General features: G+C 32.7%; 1 protein-coding gene across 1 annotated transcript; it reads left to right on the plus strand.

Moving 5' to 3' along the window:
- The first annotated feature begins 204 nt into the window (after positions 1-204).
- Positions 205-21,644, plus strand: LOC105320852 (xanthine dehydrogenase/oxidase). Its single transcript, XM_034469140.2, has 35 exons — positions 205-390; positions 2,099-2,156; positions 2,880-2,976; positions 3,397-3,505; positions 4,723-4,849; positions 5,047-5,108; positions 5,334-5,408; positions 6,066-6,146; positions 6,461-6,599; positions 7,294-7,461; positions 7,672-7,748; positions 8,332-8,425; positions 9,086-9,198; positions 9,814-9,998; positions 10,293-10,455; positions 10,839-11,052; positions 11,444-11,619; positions 11,741-11,860; positions 12,330-12,554; positions 13,185-13,248; positions 13,376-13,445; positions 14,994-15,081; positions 15,320-15,406; positions 15,526-15,717; positions 15,917-16,062; positions 16,164-16,245; positions 16,700-16,795; positions 16,964-17,092; positions 17,219-17,293; positions 17,403-17,455; positions 17,625-17,739; positions 17,910-17,996; positions 18,265-18,432; positions 18,823-18,990; positions 19,317-21,644. The coding sequence occupies exons 1-35, from the start codon at positions 346-348 to the stop codon at positions 19,365-19,367; spliced, it is 3,999 nt and encodes a 1,332-aa protein (XP_034325031.2). The 5' UTR covers positions 205-345; the 3' UTR covers positions 19,368-21,644.
- The last annotated feature ends 91 nt before the right edge of the window (positions 21,645-21,735 follow it).

Consider the following 21,735-nt stretch of genomic DNA (forward strand, 5'->3'; position numbering starts at 1 on the left):
AATAATAGTGAGTCGTACCACTTTTTGTCGTACTCAAGATAGTTCTCTTTTTTCCAGTAATTAGATTTATATTTCAAGAGATATTATGATGATTTTGTATTTCTTATATTATATCTTTAAATAATGAATGCATGATTCACACATTTATATAAATTCAATTTTATGTCTTTTTATGTATTATATAAAACGTTTATGTGATCATGTTACCTCTGAAACGTAATTAGATTTGTCAACAAACCCGGATAAGCGGATTCTTTACACGCAGTTGAGTCTTATTCTGCCGAGAAGTTTCACATGCTTTAATTAAGTGACAAATTGACTATTGTCTTGCATTCAAAACAAGAAATGTCGTCCGAAAACAAACTGGTGTTTTATGTCAATGGAAGAGAGGTGAGTTTTCATGCAAGTAATGTTGACTATTATACAACATGGATAAGTAAGGTTTCTGCACCTTGTGCTGGATTATTAGGCCTATACCAATCAATTATTCTTGTTTGCAATAACTTGCCTCCTCGATCATTCAAGAGGTAACTGTGAAGTCACGATTCAACATTCAATTGCCCCAACATTTTTAGAACTTTTCAGTGTGCAAAGTCTCTGAAAGATACACAATTTAATGAGTAATTTTTACATCACACCTGCATTGTTTACAGAACAGTTCAAGTTGAAAACTGTGACTGCACTCAAGATAGTCTTTATATACATGCTGAAAAAATTATAAATTTAAGAAAAATGTATGACAAGATAGCTAAATCAGCTTAATAATACTATACATATAGCTTTAAGTTAGCTTAATCAGTCTTTATAGAGCTTAATCAAGAGATTGTAATGGACCTGTTGATAACTTTGATCACTATCCATCTTATTCCCTTCTGTCAACAATGCAGATTTTTTTTTTATTGGCTGTCTAATTATGAAATTTTATGTTAAAAAAACAACCCCTGAAACAATAATTATTGTGCAAACAGTTTATAGATTTAGTCTAATTTTTAATATTAGGTTTATATACATTCCCTGGCAGCATGGTAAGCGGGGGAGCTGGAGATGCATTCTTTGTACCTTTTTACAATTTAGCTGTGTTCTCTTTTAATGATTTCCAAGAGTTTATACATAATCACATCCTGTCACATGCATATTTTTAAATGATTTATTAAGCCTTATATTTATAGACAGGATATTATGCCAGTTGAGCAAAAAAAAGTAATTTTTCAATGAGGATTTTAGTCAAATTTCCTGTCAGTGAAATCACTAATTTCACAGTTTCCTTACTTTCAATGATCAATCCCTTATACATCGAGTTGTACATAATATATTTTTATAAATAATATTACTACATGGGAGTAAATAGTACATGTATATACTTCAAACATTGAAATTAATGAAATATATTCTAGCTGATATTCAGTAGTTACATGTACCTGTAGTTGCAATTTCTGAACATCAGGTAAAATGTTCCCCATTTTCATTTTTTGGTAGGTGGGGAAGGGAGATGAGACAATTTTAATTCAAGCTTATATTTTTGGAATACTTATGAATAAGAAAAACTAATTGCTAATTAACACTGTGCAGCAATTATTTTAAATAAGTAACAAAAAGTAAAACTCTTTGCATGCATGCAGAGGTCTTTTTTTCTACAGTCCATAATTATTTGGACAGTGCACAGTACTACTATGAACCATAAAAGGATTATATGATAGATTGTTTAGATGCACTACTAGCAAACAAACAATACTATGATAAAATTTTGACAGTCATTAATGAGCTGCTGTTGTGCGTACACACATTGGAGTGTTGTTCATGAATTTGACTATCTTCATTATGTGACCATGCATGCAAAAAGTGAAACTGATGTTTCTGACCTAGAAGATTGTACTAGTATGTACAGCAAGTCCTGATTTTGAAACTTTCAATGAATTTTAATTTTATGTTCCTAATATTCTAGTAAACTTATTCCATGTAATTTCAAAAGAAAAGATACTACCCAGTGGCATTTTATTTCCCTTAGACATCAAACGAATATACCGGTAAAAAAAACTCTCTCTCTCTCTCTCTCTCTCTCATTTAATATTTCTCTTTTAATGTATTTTTCTTGCCATAGGTTGAAGAAAACCAGCCAGATCCAGAGACCACTCTTTTGCAGTATCTGAGGCAGAAATGTATCCATTTCATTTTAATTCGATTCATTCAAATGACTCCTAGTACATTAAATACCATAAAATGTCAGTAATCCTTTCATAGATATTAAAACAGAAAGTCTATTTGATTACGTCTACATTTCTGACCTCTAGGCCATTATCTCAATGTGCTAAAACTGCAAAGTTCTTGTACCTGGTATTTACTTATTTGGTTCTAAGTCTTGATAAAAGAAGATTGTCCCTGCGTTGTTTCCAAAGGTTAAAAACCTTATCTGTAAAACCTTAGTTCTTATTTCACAGACTAGGGCCAAGGTCATGCATGCAGTTAAAATAGTTTTAGAAATTGGACACATATGAAAACTTGATTGCATATTTCAAATTGAAAAGTTATTAGCATTGACACTCTACAAAAATTTTAATTAATTCAGTTTTATATTTGAGTTTGTCATATTAAATAGTTTGCATTTGTATCAGCACATATGTGGTTGAATTTCAGTGCAAAAACCTAAAAAAAAAATGACTGAAATATTATATAATAATAACAAATGCACTTATAATATGTAATTGTATACTTGAACAATGAGAAAACTAGATATTTAACAGTAATTTTCAGGGTGTAAAATAATTTTTTGTAAATGTGATGTCTTACTTTTTGGTTTTCTAATAATAAATCAAGAGCACCTGAAAAAGTATCCATTCATCACACATGAAACCTTGTGTTTGATTTCCTTCATTGCTGTACAGTAAAGTTATCAGGGACCAAATTAGGCTGTGGAGAAGGAGGATGTGGGGCCTGTACTGTTATGCTGTCAAAATATGACCCTGTCAGTAAAACTGTCAGGTAAGTAATATCATGCTGTGAAAATATGACCTTGTTAATAAAGTTATCAAGTTAATAATGTCATGCTGTAAAAATAGATTCTGTCAGTAAAACTGTCAGGTAAGTAATGTTACAGTGTCAAAATTTGACCATGTCAGTAAATAGTAAGTAGCATAATGCTGTTAAAATAAGCATTGTCTTTAAAATGTCAGGTAAGTAACATCTTGCTCTCAAAAGATGATTATCAGCAAATCTGTCAAGTAAGTAATGTCATGCTGTCAAAAAATGACCCTGTTATTGATAATGGTGATCTGTTGCATTTACCTATTTAACAAGGTTATTAAAATATGTTGACCACTGTAGATATAGTACTTACAAAAAGTGTTACAGTTTGACAGTCTTTTACTATGGATATCTGAGTACTCTACTTTGAATTTACAGGCATTTTTCAGCCAATGCTTGCTTGGCCCCTCTGTGTGCTATGCATGGGTTGGCTGTCACAACTGTGGAGGGAATTGGGAGTGTCAAAAATGGACTTCACCCAGTTCAGGTCAGACAGACTTTTGGAATTTATACATGTATAGTCATAAGTCTGTCCATCCATCCATGTCTACAACTTTGTCACTTTTATGGTCAGGAGAATATTTTCCTTTTTCTAAATTTAAGGTTAAGTCATTGTAAAATTATCCTTTAATCCTATAATCCTATAATCCTAAAAAAATTATCCTTTACAAAATCATGTCTTCCCTCTAATCAACTTTTATGGTCAGGAGAATATTTTCTCTTTTCTAAATATAAGGTTAAAGTCATTGTAAAATTATGTGTAAAATCTTTTACAAAATCATGTCTTCCCTCTAATGAACTTTTATGGTCAGGAGAATATTTTCTCTTTTCTAAATTTAAGGTTAAAGTAATCAATCTGGCTCATATTTCACTTAAAGAGTTCTTTTGATCAAAGGGTGTGCAGTGACCTTGAACAAAATTTCTTGGTCAAAGGTCAAGGTCATACAAGACCTTTCAAATATCCTTATCTGGACCATATGTTTTCACATAGAGTGTTTTTTTTAAGCTTATAGCAAATTTTGAAATCCAGTTTTTAACCAAAAAGAAATTCCACTTTAACCCTATGGACAGGGTTAGCAGTGACCTTGAATTGAAATTCTTTGTCATATCCAAAATTACCAAGTCAGAGGTAAAGTCCTCTAAAATGCTTTTCATCTTTATGTCCTTAATTCAAGCAAGACCCTTTGAAATGGTGACCATCTTAATGAAGTCCACTAAATGCATTATCTTTGATTTGCCATATCATGTTTTTTGACATTTTTATTTTGCAGAAAAGATGGTCAGATGGCCCATAGGTCAATCTTTTTGCCCCAATGTTTTTTGTTGTTGAGTTAATCAGTCTTAAAATCCTTTGTTGGACTGACTACATTTGGTACACTGGTAACCCCTTGATTTTGAAGATAAAAGATTAAATGTGAAGGTTGAAATTTCATTGGATATTACTATTAGTGTTGTAAACACAATATCTTGAAAACCCTTTGTGTGACAGACATCAAACTTAAATATGGGTATCCCTTAATTTTTTAGGTCAAATGTCAAGGGTACTTGTAAATAATCAATAGAAAGATATATATTGTTAGCTTATTAAATATCTTGAGAACCCAATATTTGTCCAAACTTATGAAATAAATGAACCTGTGTTTATATTGCCAGATTGGAGGACAGTTCTATATCTAATACATTTTTTGTTTCTATTGACATCAGGAAAGGATAGCTAAATCCCATGGATCCCAATGTGGGTTCTGTACGCCAGGGATCGTGATGTCCATGTACACCCTTCTCAGGAACAACCCCCTGCCCACCCAGACTGAAATGGAAAGTGCATTTGAGGGTAAGTAGTGTTCTGTTCTTTTTGTTTGAATTATAATTTGTTCATTCAAAATGGAGAGAAAATAATCATGGTGCTGTGTAAAGTTTGTGATGCCTTTAATGTAGATTTTGTAAATAGTTTGAAAAGTAACACAAATCAGAAAAAGTGTTTTTGCACTGACACTTAAGTATAATTTAGCACAATTCTTTTTATTATAGGAAATTTATGCAGGTGTACTGGATACAGACCAATCCTTGATGGGTTCAGAACTTTTACAAAAGTGAGATGATCTGCTACTTTAAAACACTTCATAAGTATTAGAATGTTTTCTTACTCTGTACTAAAAAACTATGTTAATACTGTGCAGAGGCCATTACAGGGACTTTTTTAGGGTCAAACTTTTTTTAACAAAATAAGATTTTCATCAACTTGAGAGTGAAGGTTCAACTTGATGCTTTAAAACAAGTACCTGGTAGTCAGAGGAATATTTTTCTTTTAATTTTAGGAATATTGTCAGATGGGAGAAAAGTGCTGCAGAAATACAAACTTTATACAGTGTAATGGGAATCCAGAAGAAGGGGTATGTAATTGATCAAGTAATAACCAGAAATACCAAAACAATTACATGTGTTGTGATATGACATTAAAGGCACTAACATTTTTGCAACAGTGCTTAATTGTCAGTTCATAGTACCTTGTCAATGTCCAAATTAAATTGTTCTGGTACATGTTTAAGCCAATAAGGTGTAAACTACTGTAGATTCCTTATTAAACGTGATGAATTAATATCTAGGTAAAATCTGAGAAGGGCGTTTTGCGGATTTTATAATCTAGCTCATATTTTTTGGACGGATGTAAACTAGATAACCAATGATAAATTTTCAGCATTCATGATTTTATATTCTTGCGATTTGATGCAACAGGGTTATATTGTCGAATTAAGTACCAGTACTCACGTAAAATGAATTTACAATATTCAGGAGTAGGCCCCACTGTATAACATTATAATTGTGATTCAGATCTGAATGAGATGTTGAAGATGTGCTCCCTAATTTAAAATCCAATGGGTGCAAGGTTACGTGTGTAGTTTCAGAAAAACCAAAAGTTGAAATTTGGGCTGTCAGTTATGAATAATTTTCTATGTGCCATAGACATGATAGATCATTCCATGTGAAACATGACTGTGTGTGTCAATATGCATATAACATAAACTGTCGTTATTTATTTCTTATTTCAGCTCTCATCAGAACTCTTTGACAGCAGTAAGTTTTTGCCACCAGACAGTTCTCAGGATCCAATATTTCCACCAGCTCTAAGAGTAAGTACATGGATAGTACATGGATAATACATGGATAGTTACAAAATTTTCCTCATGCATACTTTATAAAAGATATCTCAGGTATAGGTAAAACTGAGCATTTTCAAGTATCTTTTTCCTATAAAGTATCCACATTTAAAATCCATGAGAGCAGCCTGGTAGGGAACTTTTTGGGGAAAAAGTTTCCCTTTCTATCGTAACTACCGTATGAACAACATTTCACAAATTTCAGGGGGAAAAGTTGACATCACTGGCAGTTTGTATGCTGTAGAAATAGACAGTATGAATTTATTGATATTTGTTATCATTTTCAGACGGACAAGTATGACCAACAGAGCTTGAGTTTTACTGGGGAGAGGACGACTTGGTACAGACCCACCTGTCTCAGGGAATTATTGGAGCTCAAACACAGCTTCCCAGATGCCAGACTGGTCATCGGAAACACCGAAGTGGGTCAGTAAATACAAACACAGATATACAAATTTTTATGATGACATCAAAGCTTTTGTACTTGATACATACGGGTACATGTACAATTGTAATACGGTACTTTTATTTTTTAAAATCTTGCTTTAATTTGTATTCAGACCAATGTCAATTTAATGAAAATATGATAAAATATTGGTGTTCGCGATTTTATTTTCTTGTGATTTGATGCTAAATGTTTGAATCGCTGAATGAAGTACTCGCATAAAGTAAGGAATTTACAGGAATTTAAGGAATTTATAAGGGAAATCTGCATTGAGAAAAATGGAGAGGAAATGGAGAGGAACCTTTAACTTTAATTATTTTAGCAGTAGTTTCAAAGATGTTATGCTATTTTTCATACCTAATAAACTTGCTCTTCATATTCCTTACCAATAGCAGTTTGGTTATTTTCCCATAAATGCAAATGCTCCCATCAATATCTTTTAAAATGAAACAAAAAATGTCAATGCAAACATAAGAAGTAAACTTTTCCAAGTAAACATGGCATTAGGAACTGCAGTTGCACTGCTGGTATATTCCAAGATGCATTTATGTGCATCATGGAATTTGCCAGCAGAGTATAACTGCAGTTCATGAAGTTGTGTTCACTTTAAAACATTATTTTGATTGGTTAAATGCTTAAATTACTTACCTGTATATGTATTGTGTATTTTGTCAGGTGTTGAGATCAAGCTGAAGAATATGCATTACAAGACATTGATTGCTCCCACCCACATCCCAGAGTTAAACAAGATTTCTAAAGAGGACGACGGAATCAGTTTTGGGGCGTCCGTCACACTTTCTATGATTGAGGAGACCCTGCTGGAATCAATTCATGAAAAACAAGGTACATGTACATGTATATCCATTCATTCATCCATAATACAACTTGGCCTGATAGAAATGTACATGTATATATAGATGTACATGTAATGCTTAAATATATCTACAAAATTGTTATACAAGATATGTTTCAAAGATGAATTATTTTGTCATTATATGAATTATTTTATATACATGTACTTGCATTACACTGGTATCTATATATTTTTTGCAGAATCTCGAAACCGAATGTTTACTGCTGTGGTAGAGATGTTGCGATGGTTTGCAGGCCATCAGATCAGAAATGTGGCAGTAAGTGCTTGTAGATTCAAATGTATCATATTTTTTTATGTATATGATATTTACGATTACATTAATTTAGTTTCATTTAAAATATGCACCCTTTATAGTATATACCAACCAAAGTTGGGCAGAAAATTCTGAAGAAAAAAAAAATGCCAAATTCTAAGTCAACTTTCTTACTTCTGTGTATACAATGTTAAAATAGTTAAGGATGAATTTCAAGTGCTTGGTTGTTATTTCCTTTGCAGATCTCATTCAAAGCAGCAAAAATATCAATATATTGATTGATAAGTCATAGAACTATTTGATCATTAGTTATGAGCTAAATTGGCCCACAGTGTCTCTTTTTTAATTAAAAAGAAATGGCTACATATAGATATATCAAAAACGTCCTAAAAATCCTCACTCTTAAGGATTTAGGGTGCCAAAATGTTAGAATGATATAAAATTCTGCAGGGGGATAAATAACAATACACAATCAATCACAAAGCAAACCAGTATTTGTTCTGACTTCTTTGATTTTCATAATTATATACATGTAATCTCAATCTTGAGAGAGTTAAATATAACATGTATCTCTTACTGTTGTCAGGCTGTGGCAGGAAATATAATGACAGCCAGTCCAATCTCTGATTTGAATCCCCTGTTTTTGGCGGCCGGTGTAACTCTCACAGTGGCCTCCAAAGGTCAGTCATTGCTGGAGATTTTAGTTTCAATTTATCATTAGTTAAAGGAACATATTCTATCAATTATTACAAGGAGTAAATGCCATAATTCATTACAACTTCTTATTAATAATAAATTTATTCTGTTAACCATGTGCAATACTAAACAAAGGGTTTTAAAGAATGGGATTGTATTGGAAAATGATATTGGAAGCTTAATTTACTTATAGTGAGTAAGGAGTGTTGCGTGAACTTGTAATGGGTTTCCTATTAATCTTAAATGATACTTCATGTACTGGTTTATAGATTAGAACTATAATAACAGGATTATATTAACACCTTTATGTTTATTATTTAGTAGTGGAAGCTGAAGTTTTTAGTGTAATTTCAATATTGTACTTTGGAATCATTAGATTTCCTGGTGGCTCAATTTTCGTGGAAAATGTAGGTACCTCTCATCTGCGAATTAACATTCTTCATGAATTAATAAATTTCGGTTATAAAGTCATATTTACTTTTGTAGGTATAAGAGAATACACGAAATTAATTCCCCACAAACCTGTAAAATTTAAGCAATCCACGAAAATTGGCCCCCATGAATTTTAATGATTCTACAGTATTTAACATAGAATTGCAATACATGTACCCTGGTATCTAAATACTTGTTTTTGTTTTCAATAGATGGTGGTACACGGCAGATTGTGATGGATGAGAAATTCTTCTTGGGTTACAGAAAAACAGCAGTTAAAACGGATGAAGTTCTCGTCTCTGTCAAACTCCCATATACACAGAAGGTAAATTGATTTGCTGTAAAGGAAAGTTATCCTATAGTTTTGTCATATCAGTACTTAGTTAATACATAAATTCTGCTGGTTTTCATTATATTGTAAGACACTCTTTTGTTTTGAATAACATTAAGGTTGCATGGGACAACTCCATGTTGTACTATTTACTGAAATAAATAATAAAATCAAGTGTAATTTTATAAATAGTTTCTTTCCGAAAATTGTCACCTAGCTAACATCGTTACGCAGTGGGTTAGAGGGTTCACCACAAATACGTAAGTCATAAGTTCAAATCCTGCTGGGGATTTTAAAATTTTTACCTTTCCAAAAATTTTAAAAACATATTTATTGTTTAAATATTGTAAAATTGTAAAAATCTAAACTAAACTCTAACTGAAAGAATTATGATTATAATGTACATTAATATCAACAGATGTCTCATTATCAATTTAGGTCTAGAATGACTAGTATAGTTAGTATAGGAAGAGAGGGATGGTATTTAGGAGTACACTGCTAATTAAAATCAACTTAAATCTACACAGACTACATGAAATTAATTTATACTTTATGTATGCACAGATTGAAAGTTTGAATTTTTTTTTTATCTTGACCAATCTGTTTTAGGATGAGTTTTTCTATGGATACAAACAAGCCAATAGGAGAGAGGATGATATAGCCATTGTGAATGCTGGAATTAAGGTTCAGTTTGAGCCCAATTCCAATGTAATTAAAGGAATGAGACTGGCTTTTGGAGGTATGGCTCCCATAACTGTGATGGCAACTACAGCCATGAAGAACTGTGTTGGAAGGTATGTACCGGTACTAGTGAAAATGGATCAGTGAAGATCAACACAGAGTTTATAAAATGTTCATTATCCCCTAAACCTGATAGAGGTTCATGCATATATGCGTGTATATGTACAGTTACTAAAAGTAAAAAATAAATGTCTATATCAATGCTAAGATGCATTTATTGTGTATTACTTTTTTGAATTTTGATGATTGGTCTCGAAATGTATTTTTAAAGGAGACAGCTTTAGATTATATTTATCATTTGATTTAAAAATGTATATGAAAAACATTGTTTTTATTTTGACATTCAGGAAGTGGGAGGATGACCTGGTCAAGGACATGGCTGAGTGGTTAGCCAGTGATCTCCCCTTGCCGCCTGGCTCACCAGGTGGCATGACAGAGTACAGGCGCACTCTGTGTATCAGCTTCTTCTACAAGTTCTACCTCACTGTCCTGATGCAGTTAAGAAAAAGGGTACTCAAGATTTTTATTGCTTTCTCTATTTATAAGTGTTATTACTTTGATATTATCTGTTTCTTAGATTAATCACTTCCATACTGAAAATATAGAGTTTCTTTGGTTAAGGTGCCCAGAATTCCTTTTTGGTAGATACCAGGAAGGCAGGAACCTTTTGAGATTTTTCAAGTTTGTTTATGCATGGTTAAGTACATGTATTTAACATAGTAAGGGACAGACAAACAATCAAAAGTACAGAAATTATAAAAAGTATATTTCTCACTATTTCAAAAGATTAGGTATTTTGGCAATGTACTGGTATTTGAAAATTGTTTTAAGCAATACAAAAACTGAATAATATGAAAGTTAGAATGATGCAGTCTGTTTGTAAATTGAAACAGCTCTCTGGAGTCGTTCAGAGCAAAGTGCCAACATCTCACAAAAGTGCCACAGCTGTCTTCCAAAGAGACCAAACCAAAAGTACCCAGCTTTATGAGGAGGTGCCACCAAATCAAGGGGAGAGGGACCCACTGGGGCGGCCCATCACCCATCTGTCTGCCGCCAAACAGGCCTCAGGAGAAGCCATTTATATAGACGACATTCCTCTTTACGAGAGTGAGTGCTAGTAGATGTACATTTACAGATCACAGATAATGTTAGAAACATTTGAACCCACAGGAATATCATACATTGGTACATGTATTCTCCCTTACTGTAAACCAACTTTAATTTACAATTACCTTATATTGTGATTTACCAGTAATTACCAGCAGCATATCTTAAAACAAATACAAGAAACATGGAAGGACTGGGTCTAGGCAAGAAATATTCAAAGTGAACTTGAAAAAAAATTCTTGAGACCCAAATATATGGTGTTTACAGTGTTGTGGAATTTTTCCTAATTAATGATTACAATTTGGATTAATATTCTGTTATGTCTGAAATTAATGCTCTTTTTCTACATACATGTAGTTGAATTGAAATACCGGTATTGGTTTTTGTACAGATGAGAAATACCTAGCTTTTGTCACTAGTCAAAAGGCCCATGCGAATATTCTCAGCATCGACCCATCAGAGGCCTTAAAGATGCCAGGAGTGGTGGACTTTGTGTCTCATAAGGATGTCCAGGGGCATAATAATTGGGGAATCTTTGCAGATGAAGAAATATTTGCAAAAGAAAAAGTAAGTTAGTTAAAATGGAATCTTTCATGTACAAATTTCCATCATTTACAGAGAGAGAGAGAGAGAAAGAGAGAGAGAGAGAGAGAGAGCACATCAAGACTTGATTCTGTTTTGTGTTTAGGTGTTGTGCATGGGACAAGTAATAGGAGCTGTGGTTGCAGACACCCAAGTTCATGCCCAGAGGGCTGCCAAGGCTGTTAAAGTGGAGTATGAAGAGCTGGAGCCCGTTATTACTATTAAGGTCAGATCTTATATAGTGATTACTGTTTATTTTTTGGAAGTACATGCATCATATCCCATTTTTCAATATCATTAGATTGGTGATTTTGTTGGCTTTAGTGAAATGTAGCTTTCAGTATCTGTCACTGACTTTTAAGTGATATATGAGTATTTGCCATTATATATCATGAGTATGTTATCAAAGTATAGTGATTCTTCTGTGCCTAATGCTGTTTTTTATTTTAATAAAAGCTTATGAAAATTGGCTAAACTAAAATTATAAAAATTGGCTATGAAATACTGTACATTTATCATGATATTATTTTCAGATCTGTAAGGTTTTCTTGTATTGCATGTTGAATTGATAAGAGCATATGCAATGATCACAATTTAAACTTGCTTTAAGATTTATTATACAAACTACACTGTATTGTAGATAGGTGAATAGAATTAGAGATGCTCCTCCTATAATGTAAATATTTCTTTCACAGGATGCGATCAAGAAAGGGTCATTCTACACAAACTACAACAACAGCATCAGTAATGGTGATGTTATGAAGGGCTTTGAAATGGCGGATGATATTGTGGAGGGGGAGGTCAGCATGGGGGGACAGGAACACTTCTACCTGGAGACCCACGCCTCTCTAGCAGTGCCCCGGGGCGAGGACGGGGAGATGGAGCTGTTTGTGTCCACCCAGAACCCCACAGAAACCCAGGTATGATCAGTCACTGAGAGGCATTTGTGGGGGAATCTCAAACCTGATTTAAAAACCAGTTTGTGATTTAAATACCAGACAGTCCTTTGGAACAAATTTAGACTTTAGTTGAGTGATTTACAAATGCAAAAGTTCTTGGTGATGTTATTTGATGATTGGATTGATACTTAAAGTTTTTCATTTCAAGCGAGAAGGGTCACTTAAAGTTTTCATTTTCACCTAAAAGTGTTACAAATAAAACATTAAATTAGATGCTTCAAAAGACAGACCACCTGCAGTTAAATGTTTGACAATAAACTATTTCATGATTCACATTAATATACATGCAACAAGCTGAGTTTAAAATGCTCTGTTTTCTGTTTAAAGCTTCAATGATGTCACAATTATAGCTTTTTTCTTAACAACTTTCTTTCATTTCTTTTTTCTTTTTTTTTTGGGGGGGGGGGGGTGGGAAGGTTAAATAATATTGTTGTAGTAAAAGTCTTGCTTAATTTATTTTAAATTTTCCAACTGCTTTTATGAAATGCATGAATCTTTTTCTTCTAAATCTTCACTAAGTCTATAATAATTGTAGTTAATCTATACTCTAATGAAGTCCCTTCCTTTGATTTGAAGTTTTCTGATTTGTAGCATGTGGTTGCGGAAGCTCTGGGAGTTGCTGCTAACAAGATAGTGTGTAGAGTCAAACGAATGGGTACGTAATTCAGTGGTACCAAGGAACATTGAATTTCGTCATTAACAGCATGTCAGAGATGTTGAATTTTCTCAACCTCTTCAGGAAGTGCTGCTTCAATCTTTCTGAATTAACTCTTTTGTTTTAGGAGGAGGATTTGGTGGAAAAGAGACCCGTAATATTGCTTTCACTGTGCCAATTGCAGTGGCAGCTGCCAAGTATGTCATAACTATATCCCCTGCATTCTAGCTATTCTCTGCAATCTAGCTATTCTCTGCATGTAACTCAGATCTTAATTCTAAATAAAAACAGAACTTACATGGATACAAAACTTGTGGCAAATGGGAACTATATTTATACCCCCGCTCCGAAGGAGAGGGGGTATACTGTTTTACCCTTGTGTGTCTGTCTGTCCGTCCGTCCGTCTGTCTGTCTGTCTGTCTGTCCGTCCGTAACAAAAATTTCTGTTGCATTTATCTCAGCAACTATTTATCGCAGATGCTTGAAATTTTAACACAGTGTTTGTTAAGGCATGCCATATCGTGGGATATATTTTTGTACCAATCGGACGTCAACTTCCTGTTAAATGATGACTTTGCTTATTTTTTAACCAAAATTTTCAAACAAACTTTCGTCAAAGATTTCTCAGCAACTGTTTATCGCAGATGCTTGAAATTTTTACACAGTATTTGTATAGGCATGCCATATCGTGGGATATATTTTTGTACCAATCGGACGTTAACTTCCTGTTAAATGACGACTTTGCTTATTTTTTAACCAAAATTTTCAAACAAATTTTCGTCAAAGATTTCTCAGCAACTGTTTATCGCAGATGCTTGAAATTTTTACACAGTATTTGTATAGGCATGCCATATCGTGGGATATATTTTTGTACCAATCAGACGTCAACTTCCTGTTAAATGACGACTTTGTTTATTTTTTGCCAAAATTTTCAAACAAATTTTCGTCAAAGAATTCTCAGCAACTATTTATTGCAGATGCTTGAAATTTTAACACACTATTGGTTTAGGCATGCCATATCGTGGGATATATTTTTGTATCAATCGTAAGTCAACTTCCTGTTAAATGACAACTTTGCTTATTTTTTAACCAAATTTTCAAACAAATTTTCGTCAAAGATTTCTCAGCAACTATTTATCGCAGATGCTTGAAATTTTAACACAGTGTTTGTTAAGGCATGCCATATCGTGGGATATATTTTTCTACCAATCGGACGTCAACTTATTGTTAAATGACGACTTTGCTGATTTTTTAACCAAAATTTTCAAACAAATTTTCATCAAAGATTTCTCAGCAGCTATTTATCGGAGATGCTTGAAATTTTAACACAGTATTTTTTAAGGCATGCCATATCGTGGGATATATTTTTGTACCAATCGGACGTCATCTTCCTGTTAAGTGAGTACTTTGTTTATTTTAGCCAAAATTTTCAAACAAATTTTCCTCAAAGATTTCTCAGCAGCTATTTATCGCAGATGCTTGAAATTTTAACACACTATTTGTTTAGGCATGCCATATTGTGGGATATATTTCTGTACCAATCGGATGCCAGCTTTCTGTTAAATGTCGACTTTGCTTATTTTGCATATTCACATCAGAGCGGGGGTATCACTAGTGAGCATTGGCTCACAGATATCTTGTTTATGGTAGATTTAATTGCTTGAAATGCTAGTGTATCTAGAAACTTAATGGATTTTATAATTTATGTTTCTTAAATTGAAATGCTGCTGTATATATATCTTTAGACTAGGCTGTCCAGTGCGGAATATGTTGGATCGGGATGAAGACATGGTCTCCAGCGGCACTCGTCACCCGTTTTACGGGAAATACAAAGTAATGTTTCATTATTTGTTTGTGGCTGAAATAATAATTATATGTGACTTGTTCTTTTGTCTTAATAATTGATGATGCTAGTACTATAAAGATTTGATATCAAAGGTAAAATTTTGTAAGTCAATGATGTGAACATTTTTTTTAATTACAGCTAGTGTACAATTTATAGCATATGTTTAATATGATCTTAGGATCTCTTTTTTCAACAAATAAATATATACATATCTGAAATTTGCAGGTAGGGTTCACTAAGGATGGTAAAATTACAGCTGTGGAGTGTGATATCTACAATAATGCTGGACACAGTTTAGATCTCTCTGCTGCAGTGAGTACTATTCATTTTCTACTATTACAGTAAATCTAATTCAGCTTCATTTTGCTATGAAGTTTCTGATGTTCTCAGGATCAATATTTCTGATCATTCTAATGCCTGAAATTCTACAGGTTATGGACCGAGCCTTATTCCACAGTGATGCAACATACAAAATACCCAACATCAGAGTGACCGGCCGCCTGTGTAAAACGAATATTCCTTCTAACACGGCCTTCAGGGGCTTCGGCGGACCACAGGGCATGTTTATTGCAGAGAATTGGATTGAGCATATCGCTAAAACTTTAGACATTCCTGCAAAACAGGTGACTTATTTTTTGAGTTTTTATTGAACTTTGATTTTATTTTGATTTTAACGTTCTTTATTACAAGTTTCTAGAGAGATTTAAAGCCACTGGAGGTCCCCATTGACAAGTTACTATTAACTCTACCATGTTTTCTGATTGTTCTTATAATTCATAATAACATTCAAAACTCGTTTATCATGTTTATGATTGTTTAAAGGTGAGAGAGAAAAACATGTATAATGAAGGGGAGAAAACCCATTTCAACCAGCCTCTCATTCAGTGCAACGTCAAACGATGCTGGGAGGAGTGCCTTGAGAGAAGTGATTACTGCAACCGAAGAAAGGACATTGATATATTCAACAGGTATAATATGTTGGGTATACATTCAGGTTACCATTTTTAAATGATTCAAATTAAAAATGATAGCCCGTATGCTCACTTTTGTTTTTCCTTTATAAACTTAGTGAAAATCGATGGAAGAAGAGGGGTATGTCCATCATCCCAACAAAGTTTGGAATTTCCTACACAGCATTATTCTTGAACCAGGTGAGTTTTTTCCACTGGAGGTTCAAGATATTTTTAATTAATTTAAATCTGATTGTGACGTAGCATTTGGTTGGATAGAAAAATGTAGTTTAAGTTGCCTTTGAAAATGAAATTATAAGGAATGAACTCAAAATCTGTAATTATAAAATTTCAAAAAATCTTACGGGGCAAACCTATAACATGAATGGTATATGCTCTTAATTTTACCACCAAGCAAAATCATTGAGGATTACAATCATATAATACATTTTACATAGGGCAGAATTGTATGAAATTAACAAATAATTCTGTATTTACACATGTAAGAGTTATCTAGCCTTGCTGAGGAGCAGGCAGTGTTTCACATTTTATCAATCACGAGCATGTTTCATTACAGTTATGTTTAAAAGAAAGTATACAGCTCCATACAGATAGATGTAATTGTGTACATGTATGTTTCATTCTATTTCTTCAGGCAGGAGCATTGGTTATTATCTACAAGGACGGGTCAGTTCTGGTCACACATGGTGGGACAGAAATGGGTCAAGGACTCCACACTAAAATGATACAGGTACTATCAACATATACATGTACTGTGAAATACAAAGCTCTTTGATAAAATCAGCAACAAATGTTAAAAGTAAGGTTTTTGCATGTATTAGAACATGTTCATTAAACAGATTATTTGAATAGAATACATACAGAGAATTCATGCATGTATTTTTCTCCCCACCTAAAGGTTGCAGCTAGAACACTGGAGATCCCCGAGACTAAGATCCACATCAGTGAGACCAGCACAAACACTGTCCCCAATACATCGGCCACCGCTGCCAGCGCCAGCTCAGACCTGAACGGAATGGCCATCAAGGTGACTTGAACATGTGTAACCATTTCTGTGTCTTGTAACAGTAAAATATTCTCTCATTTTCTCTCTCTCTCTCTTTCTCACCAAAAATTTTAGGATAGTATATAGGTTTTGTTAATTTTTTTTCAGAATGCTTGTGAGATCTTGCTAGAAAGACTCAAGCCTTATAAAAATTCCAATCCAAAGGGCACATGGGAAGACTGGGTATGTTTGGAAAAAGCATAATTAAATTTGATTATTAGGAGACCTAAACATAGCTGGTAAGGTTATGGAAAGTTTTAAGCAGCTAATTGTTTATTACTTTGCTATACAGGTAAATGCAGCTTATTTTGACAGAACAAGTCTTTCCACTACAGGATTCTACAAGTAAGTTATTAACTGAAGCTGTTTTATGAAATCATTTCATGTTATGTTTAGCAGTTTTGTATGTGTTTGTCATTAAGATAGAGATATAAAATATTCTTATCTTAAGTATTGGCTGTTTTTGTCATTATGAATTTTTATCTCTGATACTGAAATTCTTTATTGTTGCCAGGACTCCAAATATTGGCTATGATTTTAAGACCAATAGCGGAAATGCCTTCAACTACTTCAGTTTTGGAGTAGCTTGTTCTGAGGTAGAGATCGATTGTCTGACTGGGGACCATAAGGTATAAACACACACACCCTCCTCTCTCGCTCTCTCTGAAACCAAGTATTCTTTACACTTTACATTTAGAATTGATTGTTTTTGTTTATAAGTATTTCTAATTTCTGATAATGGAAGTACTTTGTTCAGTTGTTTCAATTGTATAAGTAAGCAATCTTTCTGTAAACATAGGTGTTGAGGACAGACATTGTGATGGATGTAGGAGTCAGTCTGAACCCGGCCATAGACATCGGACAGATCGAGGGAGGGTTTACACAGGTATGGTGTCTCATTGTGTGGTAATACCCAATGTTATCAACACTGATGATTGGTCAAGAATTATTCAGATAACAAATATCAGTGACATATAGTTAAAAAGAGATATGAAAACCAGGATCAGGAACTTTAATTTTTGCAATTTTAAGTATGGATATCGATTTTGCGAAGTGGTGTTAACATATTGAATTAAATTGTGAGGAAGGAGTCATTTTGGCTTTCATAATACAAACATGAAAAAAAATTACATTGGTATGGATTTATCTAACAGGGTTATGGCCTAATGATGTTAGAGCAGCAGAAGTATTCACCTAATGGCTTCCAGTTCACCAGAGGTCCAGGAAATTACAAGATTCCTGGGTTTGGGGATGTTCCTGTTGAATTCAATGTCTCTCTGCTGAAAGGAAGTGTCAATGAACGAGCTGTGTACTCATCAAAAGTAAGGACAGCTTCATGGAGACTACCAATAAACTGGAGCTTAAAATAATTTTTTTTTCAACTTAACAGAGAATAAATGATTTTGTAAAAATTCATGTGAAACCTACAGGTTATAGCAGCTAGAATCTGTGTACAGTAAAACATGTTTATAACAAAACATGCTTATAATGCATTGACGCTTACAATGAAGTGATTTTCATTCCCCGTGACTTTATTTCATGTTGTAAACTTGATGGATATGATGAATTACATTTATAACAAAGTAAAATCGCCAGTCCCTGGCACTTGTTAAAACCATGTTTTACTGTGCCATTTTTTTTTTTTTTTTTTTTTTTTTATACATATTTTGGTCCTCTTCTTGTCTCCAATTTATTTTTTTCTGTTTGCATAGGCTATTGGAGAACCTCCTCTGTTTTTGGCCTCATCCATTTTCTTTGCCACCAAAGATGCTATTTCTTCAGCTAGAGTAGATGCCGGCCTGAATGACTACTTCCAGCTGAAGAGTCCTGCCACTCCAGAGAGGATCAGAATGGCATGTCAGGACCAGTTTACTAAACTGGTTAGTGAAAGAAAATATATTTGTTCATTATGAGGCTGTCTTGGTAATGTTACTTCTATGCCATTGAGTATCCAGTATTATCCACCTTAGCTTTTAGTTTTTCTTAGCTGGTGCAGATATATATACTTGATCTCTTCATGTAACATGCATTGCTAAAAAGATAACTGTTCAATGATATCACTGAATACTGAACAGTTGCTTTCAAATTTATTTTGATTCAATTAAAAAATCTGCATTTTGGAAAATTGATATTTGTCTAAGTTACTGTATATCATTATATATGATGTACATGTACATTAAGCATTCTTTTGTGACTTTACTTTCAGTTTCCTGAGGCTCCGACTGATTCTTACAAGCCCTGGTTTGTAGAGTTGTAAGTGAAGACGGCCACACACAGAGATAGATTTATTGAAGGTGCTATAGGGAGAAACAGAATCAAAAGAAACATGATTATGTACTCAAGCCAAACATATAAAATTGATATATATATTTTTTAAGAAAATAGTTTTATAAAAATGCACTATGTATTTAGTGTACTATGAAGTTTGTATCAGCATTTCATTGTTATTCAATGGTTATTATTATATTTATTTAGAAATTGCTAGTTTTTATCAAATGTTTGGAATTAGAATTTTTGTCTCAATAACTGTTTGTGATATAACTGGACAATGATTTTTTTTTTATACAATTACTTTACTTTATTTGATTTAAATGATTGAAAGACTTTGCAAATCTATATGCATGTAACCCTCAGATAATTTAACTGTAGAATTAATTACAACCAAAATTGTAACCAAAATAATCAGACCACCAGAGTTGCAGTTCATTATCAAGTACAAGTACATGTATATGCTAACTGATTTCACATGTTCAGTTGATTTAAAAGACATTTTATATTCTTTACAGTCTAACAAAAATGTATATACTTGTATCTCGTGTATTGTAAACATTTATATACATGTATGAAGATGGGCTTTGACCATGTAGTTTTAATCCATGCAGTGTTATAATGTCTCTAACTTTACATTCCATACCAATGAATAAAGTTCCTGTGATAATGATGAAACATTGCCTTATTGTTATTGTTATATTTTTATTTCTAAGTATGTAAATTGATTATACTTCAGTATATTCCCAATTTTTGTTGGCTTGTTAATTTGTATTGGTGGTGTTGGCTTTTTCTTTTAATGCATGTAATTTGTGAGTTGGCATTCCTTTGAAATCTTAACAAATATTGCATATTGAATTTATTAGTACACTAGATAAATATTGTTGTTTTTTGATTTTTTTTTTTTTTTAAATTTTAGTACATGTGTGATGGAATCTCGCTAATGATGAAATGTGTGTTCATGATGCTTAGTCATAATTATAAAAGGGATGATTTGATAAAAAAAAGATATTAATTTCAAATTCAAAGTACATGCAATCATTAATTATTTGAATCTAGAAGAATACACATATTTTAGAAGAAATTTGTGAAATATACGTATTTTGTAATTAAGATTTGGGTCTTCAAACCTTCAGTTTGATTGCACATTGAATAAAGTCACAAAAATTAATGTTCTATTTGATTTTTTTATGAAATTCATATTTTTAAATTTTTATGTGGCTGGAAATTTTAATTTACAAAAATACAATTTCATGAATTATGTCTGGTGTATAATTGATATATACAATTGATTTGTTATGTTATATATTTGATCCCTTTAGACCTGCATCTAAAGGCTGGAGTGTACATATGTACTTTGCCTATCATATAAACTCTTGATTACATGGCTCAATCTTCTAGTCCCTTGAATTTACGTCTGAACATAATTAAAAAAAATGCATTTATTTCATTCGGCAGTATCATTCCAAACTAGAAGGTGTGTATAATAAATTTAACCTTTCTAGTAATGTATCTAAATTTATATCCAGCATTTGAATATTTCTTACAAATGAAGCCAAAGTGATGTGCGTCTTCACACTTGACACAAGGACACTTTTTTCCTTTCAAAAGGATTGAAATGAAAATGATAATATTTTCAAGAAACGAAGAAATATTACGGTTGTGGTTTGGTGATTTGAATGAAACAAAATGCGCATATTTCTTATAAAGTGCATCGCGGTGATATTTATTCCAAAACTGTGATCTGTTAAAAATTTTATTTACAAATTGCAGCGAAGAAAGTTTCAAAAATATTTATTTTTGACTGACGTTTGGCATATATAATTGAGAGAAATAGAATAAGTTGCGTGCATTTTTAATCAAGGTAGAATTTACGTATGACATTCCATTTTCAAGGTTTTAATCAACCGAAAATGTTTTCGTTAGGAGTTTTTTTGAGTTTGATTTTTCATTGTGGTTGATATTTAGTTATCGGGCATAATCTTGAATATTTATAATTATACCATGTTCATAAAAGATTGGGGTTTTTTTTTTATATAAAAACAAAAACATCAATGTTATGTACTTTTATTGTACAACGAATATTCCATTTATTTTATTCGGTATATTTATCTAAAAATTTGTTATTTGGATTTTAGCAAATTATGCCGATGTTTAACATGTATCTGTAACATAATACATTGCTATTCTTGTAATCTTAATTTTGTGAAATAGAACTTTACAAAGATAAGCTGTTAACAATGTTGTGTGAGACAGTTCACGTGGTTAATAAACTCAACAACACATTCGTGTTTTCTTTAACTCATTTCATCGTACACAACTTGTCGTTGTTTTAAAATTACTGTCTCGTGCTTGAT

Source organism: Magallana gigas, chromosome 6 (genome assembly GCF_963853765.1).
Source record: "Magallana gigas chromosome 6, xbMagGiga1.1, whole genome shotgun sequence".
Lineage (NCBI taxonomy): Eukaryota > Metazoa > Mollusca > Bivalvia > Ostreida > Ostreidae > Magallana > Magallana gigas.